This window comes from Barbatula barbatula, assembly GCF_947034865.1.
Source record: "Barbatula barbatula genome assembly, chromosome: 10".
In the NCBI taxonomy this organism is placed as follows: Eukaryota; Metazoa; Chordata; class Actinopteri; order Cypriniformes; family Nemacheilidae; genus Barbatula; species Barbatula barbatula.
In genome coordinates, this window is record NC_136773.1 from 23,853,220 (window position 1) to 23,874,458 (window position 21,239).

At 39.4% G+C, this 21,239-nt stretch overlaps 2 protein-coding genes across 9 annotated transcripts in view; one reads left to right on the forward strand and one right to left on the reverse strand.

Annotated features, from left to right (window-relative positions):
- Positions 1-14,607, forward strand: part of LOC306899710 (transcription initiation factor TFIID subunit 4) — a 61,765-nt gene extending 47,158 nt beyond the window's left edge. For both annotated transcript variants that reach the window (XM_079466152.1, XM_079466153.1), the window contains one exon: positions 11,978-14,607. In XM_079466152.1, the coding sequence (XP_079322278.1) occupies positions 11,978-12,151 (174 nt within the window). In that variant the 3' untranslated portion in view covers positions 12,152-14,607. The remainder of the gene's footprint in view (positions 1-11,977) is intronic.
- Positions 14,608-15,215: 608 nt separating this feature from the next.
- The window catches only part of kctd15b (potassium channel tetramerization domain containing 15b), a 20,289-nt gene continuing 14,265 nt past the window's right edge, over positions 15,216-21,239 (reverse strand). For 6 of the 7 annotated variants that reach the window (XM_079466465.1, XM_079466466.1, XM_079466464.1 and 3 more), the window contains exon 5: positions 15,216-17,929. In XM_079466465.1, the coding sequence (XP_079322591.1) occupies positions 17,771-17,929 (159 nt within the window). In that variant the 3' untranslated portion in view covers positions 15,216-17,770. The remainder of the gene's footprint in view (positions 17,930-21,239) is intronic. The other variant, XR_013787246.1, reaches the window with a different exon arrangement.

Consider the following 21,239-nt stretch of genomic DNA (forward strand, 5'->3'; position numbering starts at 1 on the left):
GGATTTGATTTTGTAAATAAAAATCTAATTCAAAAGAAGAAGAATTTTACAAAGTACAAACATATTATATAAGATGGAAGTGGATTTAGACACTGTTAGAATGACTGAACATTACAGTTTGATGCAAGATGTACCGTACTGATGCTTCACCAAAAAGAGTTTTAAAGTTATTTTTCTTTTGTGTAACGGTAAGAAAAATTCACTTTAGTTTCCTAAAGTCTTTATTGCCAGTCATAAAGTGTGAATTATGATGAACACAACGCGCTTTAACACGGTCGATCTGGTCCACCATCAGTTTGAGAATAGTGAAATGACCTACCAGAACTATAGGATTGACTTCATTGTATTGTGTTTGTTTGCGCAAGATTTGCACACTGTTTATAAAGTAAATTTTACTTTTAAAAACTGTGTGCAAAAACAAGAAAATTAGCAATTTAATTTCAAGTAGTTTTTTTACAATTTGTGTGCAGTAGACAAAATAAAATAACATTTTAATATTTAATATTTGGTCAAACCAAATGTTGTTTTGATTTAGTAAATTGATAAACGTTTTTTCCATTACATTTATCAATTACATTTAATAAGAAATACCTCAAATCTGTTCATGACATTACATTAAAACAAAATGTGCCTGAAACTTTTGTCCAGTATTGTAGTTTTCAGGTAGTTTGTTTTGAGCCTATTGGGGATTTTTCATGGATTTAGATGTGTCCAGACTCAATGGCGTTGAGATCATTACGTTCGTTTTTTATTTGAAATATATTATAAAACACATATTTTACAACTAAACACACACACACACAATAACACTTAACATGTGTTTTAGACAAACTGACATCATGTAAATTTTCTGCTGTAGAAACTAATGTCAGCTTTCCTGTGTCTGCCATGGCTCGCTCAAACCGATACTCCACTGCAAACTCATGTCAGGCTGGTCGGGACGCTCAAAGTCAACTTATTTCCTAGTAAAGCATCAGTAAATACTCCACACATCATCAGACACATACGCTCACAATTATACGGCATTGATGTGTATGAACGGCCGACGTGATTGACATCCTTTTTCCTCTCTAATGGGTGGTCTGGGCATGAGAAGCTCTGCTGGCACACGTTATGCCGTGTATCCGCTCTGATTCATTGCTTTTCTCGCCAAGAACAGGGGCGTCTGAGTTTATTCTGAATCTTACAGCAGCCTTCTTTAGTTCATGGGAGTTTATATTCGCATACGTTCTTGAGTGTATAATGAAATGTGTGTGTGTTTGTGTGAAAGCTGTTTGGATACCAGGCGGCGCTGTAGGTGTTTTCCCATAATGCCCAACCGTCCGCCTCAGGTGCAGGAAGACTTCAACACTTCCTCCTCCGAACTTTTGTGTAATTATTCTGGCAGACGGGGGTGTAGATTTAACCGAGTCAATATGTAGATAAGGTTTGTACATACCTACAGTTGAATACAATGGGTTTGATGCCGAAAGCGGCTCCGCTGGCCTTCTGTGACGTAATAGGCAAGTTTCAGCTTAGCGGTGGATTTTGGATTCAACACAGATTGCTTGATGTGAACTAACTCATAAACATTAACCTTCGTTTGACTCTGTGTAGGAAAAAAACATTGATGTCAATCTAGTGATCCATGCTATTAAAGTGATAGATCACTCAAAAATGAAAATGATACAAAATACCTACAAAAGAAGAATGAAGGAGTAGAATGCTGGTAACCAAACAACACTGAACACCATTGACGTCCATTGTATGAACACCAAACCACTGAGACATTTCTCAAAATATCTACTTTCGTGCTCCACTGAAAGAAAAGACCCCACGACACATGAAAGTAAATAAATGATGACACAATTGTTGGTTGAAATATCTCTATAACTCATGCACTCATTATTCTATAAATGTCTTATATGTTTTATATATTGGCTATAAAATTAAACATGACTGCATGAATCAGAGTTTAGTAAGTGTGGTAATCTGAAGAATACAGACTTCTGTCCCAGTAGAAAACCGAGAAGTTCAAAGGAAGATGTCTTCATGTAGGGCAAACGTAAGTGACACGTGTACGTTCTCAAGCTTTGTTAAGTTGTTCATGAGCAGATTTACGGCTCCATACGTTATTCATCAGGAGTGAGATGTTTTCATCTCTGTCAAGCGTTTGGAGACGTGTTCGACATCTCCGGGTTGATATTTCTCTTGATGTCATCTCATCGGTGTTAAAATGCCGTATTTTCTCTCTCCATCCCATTCACTATCCAAAATATCTCCTCGCTCTCTTTTGTGCTGCCACGTCCTTATTAAAGAGTGTTTTCCTTTTCTGTCAGGTCACCCCTTTGTGTCTCGTCGGATGTTAAAATGTTTTTTTTGTTTCACACAGACACGAGAAAGCGTTGGTGTTCGGGGACCGATTGCTCTTTTAATTCTCCACAAACGGTTTGGCTTGTTATCTTCTTCTCCACGCTCCATTTCAGCGAGGATTAAAATGAAAAACAATGCTGGAAATTTTCGCCCTGCCTCAGCGTTTAGAATGCGAGGAGTGAAAAATCAACAAGGCCTCATTAGACGGATCTTACGAGGACGATCCTTGAGACGTGATGCTCATTACAGCCGCTCTCATTCTCACTGCGTTTAAGATATGAAACCTCTTGCATTTTTAATGCCGCTCTTTAAAAAGTTCTGGCGAAGATGCTCGTCGGGATAAATTGTTCACTTTGCTAAAGCCGTGTGAGTTTTTCGGCGTTGAGTCAGAGGAGATCCGGGTCAGCGCGGATGGAAAACAGCATCATCCGCTAGCATGTGTTGAGCTCGTATTCCCCTGTTTATATTCACGCAACGCTGTCCACTCGTCTGGATAGGTTCTGCTCAAAACACTTGGTTTCTAGACAACTGCTTTGTTTATCTGAATAAATACAGCGTGCTTTGCGTTACCGACAGCATCGTGTCTGTGTGTTCATTATAGTACCTGTCTACTCCAAACCAAAGACAAAATAAGATAATAACGACTTCTAATGAGGCCTTTTGTTTAGCGTCTAACGTTAACAAATTTGTTTCTCTCGGGGTCTGAAGTTTGGAGTGCTTTTGTTTGCGAAGGAAGTTTCCGGGCGTTTAGCTGGCTGACCCCGTCGGAGAGGGAGAGAGCGAGCGAGGAGCCCAACGCTTCGGGCCACGCTTTCATCTTCTGCTGTAACTCATGGACGCTCAAACTCACGGCAAATTGCAATCGCAGCTTTGTCAGTAAACTACTAATTAGAAAATTCCTGACCCGGAGCGAGATGTTTTAATTACGTGTTTGCCGATTTAATCCTCCACACGAACGGGGTCTTCTTTACACAACCCAACATCTCTCTCTCGGTCTCTCTCTGATGTCCGTCTCGCATGACCTCACGTCACCGTGTTTGTTTTTACAACGCTTAAGTAGCCAAACAAGATGAAGAGGGCCGGCTCGTGAGACGCTCTCGGTGTGGGTGTTAAGCGGAACAATGCGACAGGACGGCACGGATAAAGAGAGAGAGAGAGAGTGTCAGGGCCGGGCGAGGCAGGAAAGAGTTAAAGGAGCCGTGAGAGAGGGGATGCTGAGAGCGAGGCTGCGGCAGAACATAGCCGTGTTCGTGCGAAGGCAAGTCATTTCCCGAAACACTGCAGACACTGCGCCTCAGGCGCTCTGAAACCTTTGGAGACCAAAATGGCTTGCAGGAGTTCGAAAGTAATAAGGTGGTTTTTTTTGCCTTCTTTCTCCTTGACTGAAATTCTGCAGTTGCCGTGCATCGCCATGGAGCTGGCTGGCCGTGTTTTTTTCCCTGTGTTTTATGTCGGGCATTAAGATGCTTACCGACCCGCCATTTCTGAGATTTGTTGCTCTTTAGTTGGGGAGCGAATTACAGTTGTTTGTTTTGAACATAATTCTGCCATTTTTCATCAACATCAGGCCTGCGTGCTTCTACTTCCACCTTTCTTTGTTCTTCTGTTTACGTTGCATGTAATCTTATACTGCGACTGAAGTCTTTATGATTTTATAGCTGTTATATTTATGATTAAATGTCTTATATCATGGTGTTCATGAATCATTCTGTGTCATTGGTAATATCATGTAGATCTATCTCATGACATTTATGTGTACTTCTGAAATCAGATCTTTATTCATTTTTACGCATTAATTCCTGCTATAATTTACCACACAGCAAACAGAAACAACTAAATCAGTGGTTCTCAACAGGGGGGTCCCAGACGACTTCTCAGGGGGCTTCAAGATTGTGTATACTTTTATAATAAATAAACGTTTTTCTAGTTAATGACAAGCTCTAATTTTTGGGATAAACAATTTTTGTGAGGGGGGGGCTTTTAATATATTGTGGAAATTGACTGCTTGTGTTGAAGTGCATTGTGGGTAATTGTTGTTCTAGCACCATTATCTAGATTCTTGGTACCTTTGTGAGCCATGCACTTAAATCATTTGTTGTGACATATGCGAGAACGAATGGATGCAATACATTTTGCATACGTTTGTACTATATATACTTTTTTATAATAACATGCATATATAGGGTCACTAAAATCCTACAAATGTGTTTGGATTGACACCTTTCAATATATATACTGTATATATTCAAACATATATAATCCAAATGGTTTTTAAATGCTTATATCTTCTTGTGTTTTTAAGCAACTTCTTCATAGACATTTTTAAGACTAACATACTCATTCCAAAACCCCAAAAGCTTTCATTTTGAACTCGAAGTGTCTTTCATTTGTAACTTTTGTAGAGAATAGTTTAGATTTTTCTGAAAAGCAACTGTAATGATTTTCTCTGTGATTGTGATTGGACGAGCAGAGCTTTGTGTGTACTGATGTTTTATTGCAACAATGTTCGTATCACTGCGCTTGTCTATGATGTTTCGTTACTAAGCAACGCACAAACCATCACGCTTTGATTTCTTTTCAAACAAATGTAATTGGTGGAGAAAAAAGATTGAAACTATCTGGTTACATTGTTGCTCAAAATATAACTTGTTTTTCAAATATTTGTATCTATAATTATTTTTGACATTAGTAAAAGTGCTATTGGATGGCTTGTGTATTGGCTATTAACCATTATCTCTATAACCGTATCATTGTACCACCACAGAATCCCAATTAGTGTTTTTATAGTTTATATCCCATTTACTCTTTTTGTAAGCCTCACTAAAGACCGAAACACCCAAAATGATATCCTGTGACTGTGTGTAACTCAGTGTAAGTAAGTGGCACACATGTGAAACGTGTCCAGTCATTGTGACCCTTTCATTAGCCAAAAAACAAAGAGCTTCTCATTTTCTTCTGCTGGCTTTGTTAATCTTGGCTGCCGCGGCACGGTTCAAAGCGAGAGCGCTGCGTATAATCCTCGCAATATACATCTGTGAATTATTATTGAAATTCTTTATACGTTTATTGGAGCTGAATAAACTCCACATCAAATACATCACTCGGGCGATGTCGAAAACGCCCCAGGCCAATCACTCGACATCTGCTAACTCTTTCAAAATGTCCTCAACGGCCTTTTCTCCTGGCGAAGGAGGAGAGGAAAAGTGAGAGGGAATTTCTGGTCCTAATTAATGGCCGATGCCGGCGTGGAGGTGGAGCGCGGAGAGAGAGAGAGAGAGAGAGAGAGCTTTCAGCCCAAGGCGAGGCTGGTGTGGGCGCTCTGAGCGTGGGGAGAGGAGAGGTGGGTGAGAGTCTGTGTTCATGATAATACAACATGAAGGTAGACATGTGGGAAAGCTTTGAGTCTTGGCTCAGACGCTCTGACATGATGGGAGGGCCTCTCTCTCTCTCTCTCTCTCTCAGTGTCTCTCGCTCTTGATGAGAATGAGTGAGAGGTGAAGTCCTCATGGAAAAACTTCTCTTGCGGCCTGCGAGCTTCCATTAACTTTGGCATTATGACATTGTTTTCCTGAGAAATAAAGTAAAAAAACGAATGTATTTTAAACTGTAAAACTTTACTGTAATATCTCTAGATGTTCTACTTTGAGATTCTTATTTGTCACATTAATGTTATGTGTACAAACATCATTTTACTTGCTGGGTACCATTTTGTTGGAAGTAATCTGCAGTTTTGTTTTAAACAGAGATAGCAAGAGAGCTTTAATGTAAATATATACTGTATGTGCAAATAAATTTGTGTAAATCTAAAGAAATATATTCGCACTGAACAATGAAGTTGGCGAGTTTGGTTAGTGTTTTGTGCCGTAGCTAACTTTTTTCAAATCATCTATTTGACTGCATAGATAAACTAGTTTAGATTATTATTAGCAGCTTTGAAGCATCATTGTTAAAGTAAAGTCTTTTCAGCTTTCAGTAAAGAATCATACGGATTTCATTACTGTGATGCGCCTTCACCTGCATCCATCACTTCATCTCAGTGTCAAGTGTTTGCTGAGATAGCAGTTTTGCTTGTGTGTGTGTGTGTGTGCATGCGTGCGTACGTGCGTGTGTGTCTGGCGAAGTGGACCATTAACCTGCAGCCCTGAGGTGAACTGCAGCCAAGTCAAATATTGGCTCCAACATCACTGAAAACTCTGAGAGACGCAGATCAGCAGAAACACGCTGAAGATGAACCCGACGCTGATCTGCAGCTCTCTGCCAACCGGCAAACAATTAGGAAAAACATACATTATTAACCCAAAGTACATTTAGCAAAGTGGGAGGTAATGTGGATGCGTTCCTGCCAGTGTTTGGCACAACGTGATCGCGGTACACACACTGAGATTGAAGCTGTAACATGTGACCATTAAACATGTGATTTTTGTTAGTATGATTGTAATGATTTCGTGATTTCGAGGAACAGCACACGGGATCATAAATAGATTGAAATCCTTTACACTTTTCATTTATTCTTTTAGAAATAAAACACGGACATTGTGAAGGCTGCAGATTTGATCGTCCATTTATGTCAACATATGTCTTATCAGTTTAATAAAAAATGTAATAGAAATATTTTAGTACTGTTAAGATAAACAGATGTTAATGATGTGTCAAAATGAGTCCTCTCTGCTCACTGGCACCTCTCATGTTCTTCTGCTTATATGATGTTAAGACGTGTGTGTGTGTTTGTATGTGTTTGTGTGCGTGTGTGTGCGTGTGTGTGTGTGTGTGTGCGTGTGTGTGTGTTTGTGTGTGTGTGTGTGGTGGTGAAAAGGCTCGCAGGCACGTCTTGTTACTCTCTCCTTTGGGATCTTTGGACCCTTTATGGACCATCAACATTCTCATAGGACTCTCTCTCTCTCTCTCTCTCTCTCTCTCTCTCTCTCTCTCTCTCTCCGTGTGTTGGCTGTCAGACGGATATGTCATGTGACATGATGCCCTCGAGGGCTTCACGTTGATAAAATGACAGATGCTGTTGTTTGCCTCGTGGATTTTGCTTCCCACAAAAGCAGAATCTCTTTTTCTTTCCTCAGCTCTATGTTGACCTTTGCCAAATTCACATCAGGATTCAACAATCCCAAAACATAATTAGCGGTAATTTGGTGTATTTTGCTTCCCAGGGAACAACTGTGAACCAACCGAGCCGTGTGTGAGATTACGGGATACACAAATCACCATAGAAACAGACGACAACAGAGCCTGTCAGATTGGTCATGTCTGCAATCAAAAGTCAATATTATTAAAGATGTCAACATGTTTGGCTTGTCCACACCGGGAGGATAATCGCACAAACTTATTGTTTTTCGGCGTTCATACCCAAACGATTTCCCCTGCCGATGAGCCGTGTGAATGTGTGAATTCACTCCCTGAAATAGATGGCGATTACTGAAACACAGAAACACCCCGGTACACAAGGTGGCGCTGCGTAACTTTATGCTTCTGACACTCACCTGTCACACAGAAGATCTTGCTTCCTCTTCGTCAATAGCCGTGTCTGGTTTCGTGAGGCTGCGTCCTTGTGTCCTCCAGAGGTCTCATCCTCTAAAGGATGCGGTGTACGGAGGATTCTCAACTTAGAATTAAACGAGACGTCCTTCGTAGGACATACTGGCAGAAAAGGAATCAGGAAGTGCCACGTTGCTATGACAACACTTCGCACACCTGTCAAATTAATTGAAATGATTTCCCTAAACAATGTCAAAACCTGTTTACTACATCTGCCTGCTAAGATTAAAAAATCGTGACACAAATTGTAAACTGTACACATTAAAATACCACATATTTGATTGAATGTGCAGCTGCTGCCGTTTGTTCAACACACGTTTATTTAAAAGACGTTGGCCGACGCAAAGAATTGTGGGTTATCTCTAGCAGGGGTACCCCTCATGTGTCCTCCGAATTCACGTGAAAGTAGGTCGCATTAGAAGGGTGCATACATAGTATCATACCTGCTTTTATGAAACGAGACCACCTCGATGACGTAGAAGACTTCAAATAAGACCTCCGGAGGACGCAGCCTTCCGAAAGAGACGATAAACGCACGCCATTGTCGTCCCGGTGTGGATAAGCCTGTGCTCATACATTTGTCTTCTGAGCAATTTCAGAAGAGACTAAGTTCTCTGCAATAAATTTGATGTCAATCATTGTGTGTTCAATCGCATTTCTTGTGTTGTCTCGCCCATGATCTGTCTCTCTCCATCTTTTAAACACACACACACACACACATGTGTGCCGGAGGCTGCGTCCAGGTAGACGGATGCGTTTGATTGGTCCAGGCTGTGATTGGCATTAATTGGGATGGCAGAAGGCAGGCCCGCCTCTCATATGAGGTCAACTCTGATTGGCCTGATTAGGGCGGATCTTTCTTCGGAGAGGTCCTCAGGCCCTGAGGGTGTCCTGCGCTCTGCCCGTCTTGAATTCAGCACACTCCACCCGTCAGATTCACTGACGGCTCGGTAAAGACGAGGCGTGCGAGAGCGGCCACCCTGAGCCGGCCCTGAACCCTTCACGCTGACTGCCGTCAGATGGTTTTCATTTGAATCTCCATGTCTCGCTGCGTTGTGTTTACTAAGTGCAATCAGTGTAATCGTACGATGTCTGTTGGAAAGAAAGATTGAGTTTCCGGTCTTATTTGGCTCTGTTGTTTGTGTTATGTGGTTTCTAGCATCCGATATTTTTCTTTTATTCAAGAAAGATGGAAGTCTGACTCAACGGTGTAAGAATCCGCGTGTTTATTTGACTTCTCCATCGGTTTACACTTAAACGCTGAAGAGGAACGTGACGTTTGATCTGAATGTGACCGTATGAAACAAGACATTTCAGAAGAGCTGAATATCTCAGATTCAGAAATTCATTTCCTATGGTTTGCTTAGGGGATTGTGGGATTGACAGCAGTGAAAGATGCTGAACTTTATGCAGATGAGAGGTGAATAACACAACCGATTACAATAACAGGTTAGGTTGTGATGTGTGCCAGAAATGTAGACGGGACCAAACAAAACCTGTTTCACCGTCATCAGCACTTAATTGTGTCAGGTGACACAGAGATTGTTGGTGATGGTCATGTCTATTGCTGGTCACTTTAGATAAAAGTGTCTGCCAAATGCATACATGTAAATGTGAATATAGTTCTGTTGAGCTACACAAAATACAAAATGGCTTTAAGAAAATACTGTAGTTAAAACAATAAATAAATCTAATTTCCAACATCAAGACAATGATCAAGAAGTGTTAATGGACTGAGATTGGGCTGCTGGATTATGACACAAATCATAATCGTGATTATTTTGGCCAATATTGAGATCCTGATTATTTAACACGATTACTCATTAATATTTAATACAACATAGATAATAAAAAACTTGGCTCTTAAATTCTGAATTGAACTGAAAACTAAATGTAAAGAAATATCACTGCTGAACCACAGTAAAGGAGAGGTGTGCGCTGTGGATTTATACTACAAGAAGAAACCTTTCTAAATGGAATCCGGCACAAGTCGTTTACCTCCATTATTTAGTTTTTTATAATTGATGAAGACCAAAATTGACGATTGCGATTAATTGTACAAAATCATCTTGAAACAGGATGAGTGTATATATATATTATATTATATATAGAAGTATTTGGCCAAAGACTCTTCAAAGAGCACAGATGGAATTGCAGTAGTCAGTTGAATTTTGGGGTCATGGTTAGATCTTCCATCAGCACATTGGTTCAAAATAAACATCAAAATCTATGTGTCTAAAGCAAAATCAAAATCCTGCCATAACCATCCCAGTTCCCTGATCTGAACACTATAGAAAATGAGTGGGATGAACTGAAGATCAGAGAGCAACAACATTTGAAGGATCTTAAGATATTCTGTATGAAGTAATGGACTCGGATACCTTGCCATATGTATTCTCAAACCCCGTCAGACATGAAAGAAAAGACTCAGAGCGGTTTTTCATGCAAATGGAGGTTGCAGAAGGTTTCAAATATAAGGGCCTATAATTGTGACCAGGGTGTATTAGAGAAACACATAATGTGTTTTCTCCCCACTTCAAATTGTTTTACTTTAATGAAATGTTGAATATTGTAGATTTTTGGAATAAAAGGTCAAAAGACGAAACAATGCAGATTTATTTTTCCTGTCATCTTTGCTTATTTTTGCCAAGGGTGTCAATAATATTAGTGGGCACTGTTAGTGTAAAGCCGTCTGTCATTTCCAGATCCGTGTTATATTGCGTTGTTTGGATATTTTCAGGTTAATGTGAGGATAGTTTGCGGTGGTGTGGAAAAGCTATTTACCTTGAAATTGGTTTGTAAGTGAGACTGTTGTAAAATCCATAGAGCGGCCCAGCCACAGTAAACATACAGTAGACATAAATACAGCTAACATATAAACAATATACATTTTAAGACATCATAGTGTGTTCTATATACAAAAATATATTATGGTTCCCAACGAGAATGTTATGGCCATACAGCGTAGCGCTGGATGTCATCGTGTCATATTGGAGCTGCAACTTTAAAACCTTCTGGCTCTTAGTTTTGTATTTTAATACAGCGTATTTTTCCCAACAAGCCATATTTTCCTCACTCCTGAATTATAACTGTGATATCACATAACAAAATCACCACACACACCTTTAAGAGATCAGATTTTGGTTATCGTTTCTACACAGCGTAACATTTACAGACGAACTGTATTCATGTTTATATAGCCAAACAGTCAATAATAGTGACAGGTTTTGGAAATGCTATTTTGTACTTTTATTCATGAGTCGGAGAAATTAGAATTTCTTCACTGCTCAGGTGAAGCCGAGAGAGACAATCCCTGAGCCGAGAAAAAGAGATCTCGCGCTCGTGAGGCTGTACTGCAGATATTTTCCCACTGAATGCTAAATCAAGCGTATAGCATTAGTTCTAGCGAGTCAAGCCAGCATCAGCTGATCCTTATCTTCCTATAGAAATGTGATGCAGCTTCCAGTTCAATTTCATTCAGCTAACAGCAGCTTATCGCATTGAACAGGAGCAAATTACCCTCCTCCATCCCCAGTTCCACCTCAAGATCTCAATTCTGATTCGATTGTTTTTCCAATTACTTTACATCATGTGTTATACTTAAATATCATTAAGAACTAATGACATCTGCTTGTCCTGGTCTGTTTAGACTAAAGGGGGTTATCTCTGCTCTTATTCATACTGGATGCATGGAGTTTTGCCCAGAACAGAACCATACCGCCAATCTAAACTGTATGCTAATTGTCAATCATTTTTGATGGTGGTGAACCTGACATTACTAAGATTTATCCAAAAGGTCGCTAGATTTGTCGCTATGTGTGTCTTCTGAACACAGTGACTAGATTTACCTAGTTAACTAGGTTGCTAGGTTAACAATGTTTATTTGAATGCCATTGCGTGTGTCGACTGGGAATGAAAGATGCTTTGCCTGAACAAGGCCGTAACACAACACAAAGATTTTGTTATGGATTCTTTTGGCTCATTTTGAACGGGAAATACACTGCGATTTGAATCCACTATGATACGACATGTGTTTTCAAAGATGGCCGTCAGAGAATTCTTCTGTTTTGTTTGTCCTCAGGTGTCGGGAAGTTCGGCAGGTTCTCCGGCCGGATCGTCGGCTCCCTCCAGCTCGTCACGGCAGTATTCCCGACAGAGAATAACACGCGTCAACCTCAGGGACTTCATATTCTACATGGAGCAGGAGAGAGAGACGAATCGATCACTGCTGCTCTATCGCGCTCTCCTCAAGTAGCTAAAGCCAAGCAAACTCTTTATAGACACTACAGACGAGACGTTCAGCCGACGATCGACTTTCTTCCAGCCGTGCCTTCAGCTCGCTTCACATTCTGTGTCTGTGATGTTGTGATGCCGTCGTCGCTTTTGATAGAAAACGACAGAAAATCGTGAAAAAAAGAAAGATGTCCTCCATGTTTTCACTGTTATGTGATTCGATGCATTCATTGTGTTCAAGAGAGTGATTTGTTTAAGATAAGATTTTGTCTGGCTTTGAGCCAAATTTGAAGGCTTTTTAGTTTGTTTATAGCGTGTAAATGATGAATCTCACTGCAAAAAATCATTTTCTTCATCCATCCGGCAGAATATCTATCAGCATTTTATCTACTTGAAACTTATTTATCTTTATTTTCTTTTTATCGTCCATTTGCACATTTCTATATTTTATTGATTATAAAAAACCTCCCACTACATTTAATAAATATTTTGTTAAATACATTTCTGTAGAATTGACAGCAGTTTGCCAGTAACTTATTTAACTTATGTAATTAACTGGCAGCAGTTTGTTCAAAGATAAAGGAACATTAAACATTAACAAGTCTTTATCTTTACAGAAAAAAAACTATAAAATAACAGCCTCATGCAAAGCATTCTGGGAACCAAAATTTGAAAAAAACTGAAAAAGGTTGAGGATTTCTGGTTCCCAGAATGCTTTGCGTGAGGCTGTTATTTTATATTTCTTGTTATGTAGACTTGTTAATGTTTAATGATCATTTATCTTTGAACAAACTGTTGCCAATAAATTAGATAATATAAATCTACAGTAAGTTTCTGGAAACATTTCTTACATCGAGTATTTTTTGACAAGTTGCTTAATTTGACTCAAGTACATTTATTTAGTTTTAAGAGTGTTAAGATATATGACAGATCGATGTAGAAAATGATTTTTTGTTGTGATATCATGCTCGTAGATGCTGTATATTCCACAGAAAGCGCTTACCATGAACGATCTTTAAGACTCGGAAATGTCTTGAAGTGATCGATGTGCTCTTTTCTCCAAACTTTATGCAGAAAACGTTTCTAAAACGTCATCATCAGTGTCCAACCAATTCACAGTATTTCAACCCCCTTGAAAATCTTTTAAGCGGATACTTTAACATGCAATCGCAAACCCTTTTTATCAGTGAGATTTCAATGTGAATATGTTTTATGACGTTTCTAACAGCATGTGTAAAAGATTTCCACTTGATATTTTAGCCGCAAAATAACGTCTTTAAATCTCATCTGAAACAAAGAAAGAAACGTTCCTACAATTTATAATGATTCTTTTATCTTTCATTGTGTTTTAATAACTTTTCTATGTGTCCATAACAGACCAGTAGTGATCCGAGCTACAGCAATACAACACCAAAACTCATCCGCACTGCTGGATTTCTGCTTGTCTTAATCATAAATTCAACATCAAACATTATTTTAAACCATTTCCGCAATGGGACGATTTTCACATTTCAAATCAAGCCCTGCCCACAATACTAAACCGACCATTTAAATGAGATGTGCTTTTAATAACATGTTCTGCGAAGTCCAAATTTCCAAAATCTCACGTATAAATATGGATTTCACTACCTGGTCTAACTTTACCGTCGCTCATTTTCATTCATTCCTTGTATATGTGTGTCCGGCTGTCTTTTTAAGTTTGTTTTTCAGCAGTAGGAGGTTTTATTCATGAGCTCGAATCATTTTTTTAAAGGGTTCGCTCTACATGATGTCATGAGAGGTCAAGTTCCGTGTGACCTTTCGGCATTCCACCCCAATCACATCCAGAATGTCAGACCCGCTCTCTCTCTCTCTCTCTCTCTCTCTCTCTCTCTCTCTCGCTATGCACCATGAATCCTGTTGCTTTATGAGTTTGTGTAAAGATGTCCGAAAATGAATGAACGCACATTCAAGTTTGTAATTGATATCTGATTGTCTTTGGTGTTTCTGATGTCCAGCAGAAATGTGTGTGTATGTGTCCATGAAGCTCTAGAAGGTAATTCTTGTTTTATATATATTTATATTGAACTGTCATTTGTGTCCACATTTGCCACGTTTCAGGCAATACACTTCATTTCCCACATTCGACGGCGAGACTGTCGAAAAACAAAGCACAAGTGTATTTGTTGGGTTGTTTAAAAGACTTTATTCTTCTTATGGTTTATGTTTCTGCAGGAGACTCTTTCTATGACTTACGCTTTGGAGCCAAAATATTATTAGGACTCTATTCTCTTCATATTGTATTACTAATGTGCACAGCTGGAGTTTAATGTTTCAATCTATGGATAATTTGTATATATTGTTTACAAGACTTTGTGTTTATTAGAACTCTTATTTTTGGTAAATTCTGTACATATGCTGAAATATTTCTGTTTGTGTCGACATACTTCTGTATTTGTACCTATTTTGTAAAGGAATAAATAAGCTGTTTACTAGACTTAAATACTTTGCTTATGTGAGCTGCCCAGACTTCAAAATTAATTATTTTCATTTAATTGATGTATTTACACCATGTGTATTTTTTGAAAAACAAAAGTCAGGATGTAATTCTAGTTTCCAAGACAATATTACTATTTGAAATACAGCTGAAGACAGAATGAGGTCATGTGCTTTTTCCAAGTCAAACAAGTTCATATACGTTTCCCTTTATCAGCTAATGGATCGTTGCGTTTCTCCACTTCTGCTCATTTAAAAAAAGCAATATAAATGTGCTTATTCAAGTTTTATTCAACATGTCAACCTATATACACTGAACATACACTGAAGATATATTTATTTCCCTTATAAACTATAAATCTTCTGAAGGTTTTAAGACTAATATTTGGATGCTGTTTTACTTTCAGTGACTTTTGCAGTTATAAAATCAACAGCAAAGGAACTTTGAACTGTTGCAGTAAATGAATTAGTCTGATGCTGAATTCACAATTTGGTGGAAATAATGATCACATTACAAGTTCTGGAGCTCATTCAGTGGTTGAATACATATTTAAAACCATGAGTTGAAAAGGAACAACCACTGAAAGTGCAGGAAAAAAGCAAACATATTTGAGGTGAATTAAACGCTTTTTTATTATAGCAAATATGCAAGTAAATAAAAAAGACACTGTCAAATAAACACATGCCTTTTAATACAACAGTCTAATTATTAATACATTAAATAATGACAATTTTACCTTGTAAGACATTTTGAAACGTGTTTCTTTTAGCTATAAGTTTAAGTACATGACATATTGCTTTGCTTGTTTTTAATCCATCAGTTTTGTGTTAAAGCAGTCGACATATCTCGATTTGTTTAGGGTTCATAACAGAAAAAACTGTCATCCCGGCTGGCTGTTTCAATTCCGTCCATTTTACAAATACCGACGTTTAACCTGCTGAGGTTTACAATGAACTCCGGATGTAAACGCCCAAAAACAATAGAGGATTCTTCAGAGGATGTGCAAAATGACAGGAAATGCTGCCGTTTATTACATTTCTCAAAACACCAGCAGTCCGGGCCATCTTAATTCTCATTGGTCAACAGACGCTTACATCAGATTGTGTCACACGACGAACGACATGTTTTCACACGACTATACATCATTATTCAAATCAAAGCTTTTCTCTCTCATAAGCTCTCATGTGTAAGCGTTCTTATATCTTACACCAGGCAGCGATGGTCACGTTGTTTGTGTGTCCCGAACGTCATCCACGTCACAGTTTGATCTTCTGAGCGCTTCTGTGTGTTCGTAAATGTGGAGCGGTGGGTCGCGCACTTATTCTCTCGATTAAAGAAGTTGACCAGCTTGAGTGGGCTTCCCTGTGGGGGTCTACCGTGGCTGAGAAGTGCAACACAAAACAACAAGTTGCAAAAGTAAAAAAAAATCCAAAATCAAAATGACAAATCTGAAAACGCCATATCAAATCTAAAACCAGAATTGCAAATCTTAAAACACAAAAACAATTCAGAAAACAAAATTAGTTTTTAGTTTTGCGATTTGTTTTGCACTTTCTGGCCACCGTAGGGGTCCGGTTGTCCCTGAAGACCACTGGACTCGATAAAACACCTCGACTGATGGCAAACTAAACTACACAATTCACACGAACCGAGAAGAAATGGCCTCGTTTTCCGACTCTTGATTTTCAGATGCAAATATTTGGGAGGGAAAAAACAACAGCAATGACTTACACAAACACAATAGTTTGCTTTCATCCGTAGCTTTTCGCACAGAACGTGACCTCCACCCCTCTGATGTCACAACAGTCATACATAAATCAATAATAAACGCGATGCTCTCAAATGAACACAAAATGTTACACAATTGAATATGGTTTGTTTGGTAAAAACCCAAGATGATGTAGGTTATGTCCTGCAATGACAGGATTTGAATACATCACAAAAAATGACTAACAATCGATTTTTTCATATTCGTAAATCTAATTATTGCAATTCAGACAGACAGGGAAACTGTTCTGTAGAATTCCAGCGATTGTGTTGCACGTGTCGGCTGTAGATACGACAGAAGCATTCATTACACAGACCACAGGTATGACGAGCCAGTAGGCCTCTCCTTTATACAACACATCTGTCATTTACTCACAATGAATTCGTCTGACAACGTTCACATCAAAAACAGTAAAGCCACAACTTCAAACAAATTGACGTGATAAATTGGGGTAATGAATAATGATGATTTATTCACAAAGACGGCGTAAAAAATGTATGCATCATAGTGACTAGCCTCATTCTGTCAGGAGCTGAAAGTTAAAATGATTTCCACTGAATCTTTAAACACACCGGCTGCTTGTTTTTACACTCGCGTTGTGTCAGAACTGAATTTAAGTGCAAAAGTGAATCATCGTATCGCCACAATCGTCCAATATTTGGCCTTTAGATTTTGATCTTCACGCGTTTGGACCCTCAGCTCATCATATCGGTATCATTTGGTTGAAAAAAATCCTCGATCTGATCTCTTTGGAGATCAATATCAAACGTCTGATGATATGAATAACTATGGCACTCTTAGTTTTAAACGCAGGCTTTTGAAATACCTGCAGGTCTTCTGCAGCGCATGCATTAAGCCACACGGCCGCAGGGTGAAATACTGTTTCTGCGAGCGCTGCCAGGAAAAATCTCTCTTAAAGCCTCCGATCCCGTCATCCTTCATATAACACAAAATAACACAAAAACAGATTCTTAGTACCGATAACTGCATACGTGTTGCTATAACGTGTGAAAAAGTCGTATTTTATAAACAATGATGAAAGCAGTCGTGAGAAGTTGACCCTCGACCCCTGATGCTGAGAGTCATTCTGGCCTCAGTGCCTTCGTTCGTCCTGTCTGTCCTCTCGGGATGTCCCACGACGTAACAGCACTTTCACCGCATGTAAAGACAATAAATCATACTGTAATGAGTGAGGGGCGGGGCCTGCATCCCGTCTGGACCGATGACGTCCTCTCATTGGTGGATTAAAGCTGCTCCTGTTTGGGTTCTGGTGATTAGTGTGTGATAAAATACATTCCCCCGTTTGTACGCTGAGCTCTGAAGAGTCCATGTGTGTGTGTGTGTGTGTGTATGTGTGTGTGTAGTTCGGGTCAGGGGCAGAGGGCCTGAACGTCTCTCTAGTCCAACGGCTCTTGTTTTATCCTCATGGGCGTGTTCGTGGACTGACTCCGCCTGTCCTCACGACACAGCACGTATTCGCTGAACTGCGAGGAGTCGACGCCGCCACCGCAGGACGCCGCCACGCTGAAGCCCTTCTGAAAGAGACGCTCCAGCACCTGTGAGGACGGAAAACACAGAGGGTCAAAACTCAAAGACACACAGTTTGAAGTCCCTGCGGAGCGTCAGGAACACGAAGGGGTCAATTCATCACGAGATGATTCCTTTAATAGGTTTCCTGCTGCTCGTTCACAAGTCTAATTCCTGACATTAACAGTGACAGATTAAGAAAAGTCTCACAGGAGCGTCTCGCTTGTGTCACTCCTGGCAAAGACGATCAGAGAACAAACCTTCGTCTCAACACACACACACACACACACACACACACCTGCCTCAAACATTTGAGTTTACACTCTTCAACTCACACACAGTGTGTTTGTGTGCCTGTGTGTGTGTGTGTGTGTGTGTATGAGTAAATTAAGATGAGTGTGTGAATTATGGTGTGTGTGTGTGTGTGTGAGTAAATTAAGATGAGTGTGTGTGATTTATGGTGTGTGTGTGAGTAAATGAAGATGAGTGTGTGTGATTTATGGCGTGTGTGTGTATGAGTAAATGAAGATGAGTGTGTGTGATTTATGGTGTGTGTGTGTGTGTGAGTAAATTAAGATTATTGTGTGTGAATTATGGTGTGTGTGTGTGTGTGTGTGTGTGTGTGTGTGAGTAAATTAAGATGAGTGTGTGTGATTTATGGTGTGTGTGTGTGTGTGTGTGTGAGTAAATTAAGATGAGTGTGTGTGATTTATGGTGTGTGTGTGTGTGTGTGTGTGAGTAAATTAAGATGAGTGTGTGTGATTTATGGTGTGTGTGTGTGTGAGTAAATTAAGATGAGTGTGTGTGATTTATGGTGTGTGTGTGAGTGTGTGTGAGTAAATGAAGATGTGTGTGTGTGATTTATGGTGTGTGTGTGAGTAAATGAAGATGAGTGTGTGTGATTTATGGCGTGTGTGTGTGTATGAGTAAATGAAGATGAGTGTGTGTGATTTATGGCGTGTGTGTGTGTATGAGTAAATGAAGATGAGTGTGTGTGATTTATGGTGTGTGAGTAAATTAAGATTATTGTGTGTGAATTATGGTGTGTGTGTGTGTGTGTGTGTGTGTGTGTGTAAATTAAGATGAGTGTGTGTGATTTATGGCGTGTGTGTGTGTATGAGTAAATGAAGATGAGTGTGTGTGATTTATGGTGTGTGTGTGTGTGAGTAAATTAAGATTATTGTGTGTGAATTATGGTGTGTGTGTGTGTGTGTGTGTGTGTGTGTGTGTGTGTGAGTAAATTAAGATGAGTGTGTGTGATTTATGGTGTGTGTGTGTGAGTAAATTAAGATTAGTGTGTGTGATTTATGGTGTGTGTGTGTGAGTAAATTAAGATGAGTGTGTGTGATTTATGGCGTGTGTGTGTGTGTGTGTGTGTGTGTGAGTAAATTAAGATGAGTGTGTGTGTGAGTAAATGAAGATGTGTGTGTGTGATTTATGGTGTGTGTGTGTGTGTGTGAGAGAGTAAATTAAGATTATTGTGTGTGAATTATGATGTTTGCTTGAATGTGTGTGTGTGTGTGTGTGTGTGTGTGTGTATGAGTAAATGAAGATGTGTGTGTGTGTGAGTAAATTAAGATGAGTGTGTGTGATTTATGGTGTGTGTGTGTGTGTGAGTAAATTAAGATGAGTGTGTGTGATTTATGGTGTGTGTGTGTGTGTGAGTAAATGAAGATGTGTGTGTGTGATTTATGGTGTGTGTGTGTGTGTGTGTGTGTGTGAGAGAGTAAATTAAGATTATTGTGTGTGAATTATGATGTTTGCTTGAATGTGTGTGTGTGTGTGTGTGTGTGTATGAGTAAATGAAGATGAGTGTGTGTGATTTATGGTGTGTGTGTGTGTGTGAGTAAATTAAGATGAGTGTGTGTGATTTATGGTGTGTGTGTGTGTGTGAGTAAATTAAGATGAGTGTGTGTGATTTATGGTGTGTGTGTGTGTGTGAGTAAATGAAGATGTGTGTGTGTGATTTATGGTGTGTGTGTGTGTGTGTGTGTGAGAGTAAATTAAGATTAGTGTGTGTGATTTATGGTGTGTGTGTGTGTGAGTAAATTAAGATGAGTGTGTGTGATTTATGGCGTGTGTGTGTGTGTGAGTAAATTAAGATGAGTGTGTGTGATTTATGGTGTGTGTGTGTGTGTGAGTAAATTAAGATGAGTGTGTGTGATTTATGGTGTGTGTGTGTGTGTGTGAGTAAATTAAGATGAGTGTGTGTGATTTATGGTGTGTGTGTGTGTGTGAGTAAATGAAGATGTGTGTGTGTGATTTATGGTGTGTGTGTGTGTGTGTGAGAGAGTAAATTAAGATTATTGTGTGTGAATTATGATGTTTGCTTGAATGTGTGTGTGTGTGTGTATGAGTAAATGAAGATGTGTGTGTGTGTGAGTAAATTAAGATGAGTGTGTGTGATTTATGGTGTGTGTGTGTGTGTGTGTGTATGTGTGTATGAGTATATGAAGATGTGTGTGTGTATTAGTGTGTGTGTGTAAACTGCACTGTGCGGTGTCGGTGGACTGCTTCAGTCTCTCTCTCTCTGCAGCACAACATTTATCAATTTGATGGAAGTTTAACGACGTCCGTGTTGATTCAGGTTCTCCATCACTGTGAGATATGAACCGAGTCTGACACGCTGTGCGTGCGTGCGAGGTGTTTTCTTTTTTGACCTGTTCTCATGGTCCACTCAATTGCCACTTTCCTCAATGCCTCAAATCTCACATCAGACGCATTTCATCTCTCTCTCTCTCTCTCTCTCTCTCTCTCTCTCTCTCTCTCTGCTTTAAGAGAAACACGCACAGGCACACACAGCATAAGACACAAAATGAAGGTGAGGTGAGGTGTGGTGAAACGCCTGCGGTGATGAATCTACAGGTATTACACTTGTATTGTGTTCACACAATAGACAACAGGAGTGTTCAGTTCAACATGTCTTCCGTAAAAAACACACACACACCCTTCCTGCAGGACCCCACACACACACCATCCAGCCTGCCCTCAAGGTGCCTGAAACTAAACTATAGAGATACAAGTAAAGAAAAGTGTACTTGAAGTGTAACAGAGGTTCACTTTGAGCACGCTTGTTAGTAAACTAGTCGTTTAGTACTAAAAACTAGTACAAGTTCACTAAAAGTATACATTCTTATTTTTAGTTTCAAAGAAGTATATTAATCGTACTCTTGAATTAACATTTGTTTCGCAATCGCAGACAGGACTGAGATCATGATGGGCTTCTGACGTAAGAACTGCTCTAAATGATTGATCACATCCACATCACATGACCCGAAGAACACAAGCATTGAGCTTTTGCCAGGTTCATGACGAATTAGACTTGACACAAATTATGTT